The sequence below is a fragment of the Emiliania huxleyi genome (assembly GCF_000372725.1).
Source record: "Emiliania huxleyi CCMP1516 unplaced genomic scaffold EMIHUscaffold_972, whole genome shotgun sequence".
NCBI lineage: Eukaryota > Haptophyta > Isochrysidales > Noelaerhabdaceae > Emiliania > Emiliania huxleyi.
The window spans coordinates 1-1,163 of record NW_005194800.1 but is presented as its reverse complement, the minus strand read 5'-3'; the positions used below and the strand labels follow the sequence as shown (position 1 = coordinate 1,163).

At 68.1% G+C, this 1,163-nt stretch overlaps 1 protein-coding gene across 1 annotated transcript; it reads left to right on the top strand.

Annotated features, from left to right (window-relative positions):
- Positions 1–257: 257 nt before the first annotated feature.
- EMIHUDRAFT_250723 (hypothetical protein) lies at positions 258–990 on the top strand (the record flags this gene model as incomplete). Its single annotated transcript, XM_005756376.1, has 2 exons — positions 258–871; positions 969–990. 2 exons carry the CDS (start codon positions 258–260, stop codon positions 988–990), a joined length of 636 nt encoding a protein of 211 aa, XP_005756433.1.
- Positions 991–1,163: the final 173 nt, after the last annotated feature.

Sequence of the window (1,163 nt, the reverse complement as noted above, 5' to 3'; positions counted from 1 at the left end):
GGACGCGTCGCGTCGGACTTTTTGCCACCACCTCCACGAGTCTGTCCAGTGCACCCACTGGTCAGATGCCGGGCCTCGGAGGCTGAATCGAGCGCCGAGTCAGGCCGACCTGGCACTGCTGAGGCAGGTCACGCCTGCTGGGGCGAGCCTCGGCGAGACTGCGTCAGCTGTTCCCACAGCAGGCTGGAAGTACCTCGCCAGGCCCCAACCCCCGTTGCGACGGCGATCTCGCATAGCGCAATGAACAACCTGTGGCGATGCTCGACACGACGCTCCTCGCGAGCACTGCGTCCACCGAATCGCCAAAGCGCAAGCGCCACCAATTCAAGGAGATGTGCTGGGGCGACGCCATCTCGGGCGGCGAGCTGGGATGCGAGGCGCTGCCGCCAAACACAAAGAATGCTTTTCGTGAGCACTTTTGCCGGCGATGCAGGGAGAGGGGCGTGAGCGTACCCGTGTCGAGGGTTCGGATACCGGTCGGCGTTGACAGCGCGGTGATTGTCAACCGTAAGACGGGTGGGGTCTGGAATGAGCCGACGCGTACGTCGCACATGCCAGCGTTCCGAGTCGTGAACCAGACTGCAGACTGCACGGGCGCGAAGCTTGTGGTCTTGCGGGACGAGAGCCCGGTGCCGCTGCCCGGATTGGCCGAGCTCTCGAACTTCGGCGACCGCGTCGACTTCCAGATCTCCCGCACACTCATTCCTGTCGTGCCTCTGCCGTTCAGCTTCGCGCACTCGGCTGTGCCGCTGCCGCTCGCTTCCCATAGCTCCGCGACGGACACCGCCTCGCTGCTCGACCGCCCCGCCTCGCCGTACACTGGACGCTCGAGCAGCACCGGCTCGCCTTGCGCCGCCTCGCTGCTCGACGAGTGTGGGCTCGACGCAGCTGGGCTCGAGCACTCGCCCTCCACCAGCGGGCCGAGCTACTCGTCCGGAGACAAGCTCCCCACCTTCCTCCCCGACGAGCCCGGGCTTGACGCCGGACTAGACGAGCTACTCTCCTCCATCGCCTCCGAAGACGCCGTGTCCCCCTCGGCCGACTCCCCCTCGGCCCCGCCGTCCCCGCCGCCGCTCCCGAGCAAGCCTGCCCCCGCCGCCCTCTCCGCGCGGCGGCGGCGCTGCGGCGGCCTACGCCTCCTCCCCACAGTCCTGCTGCCGAGC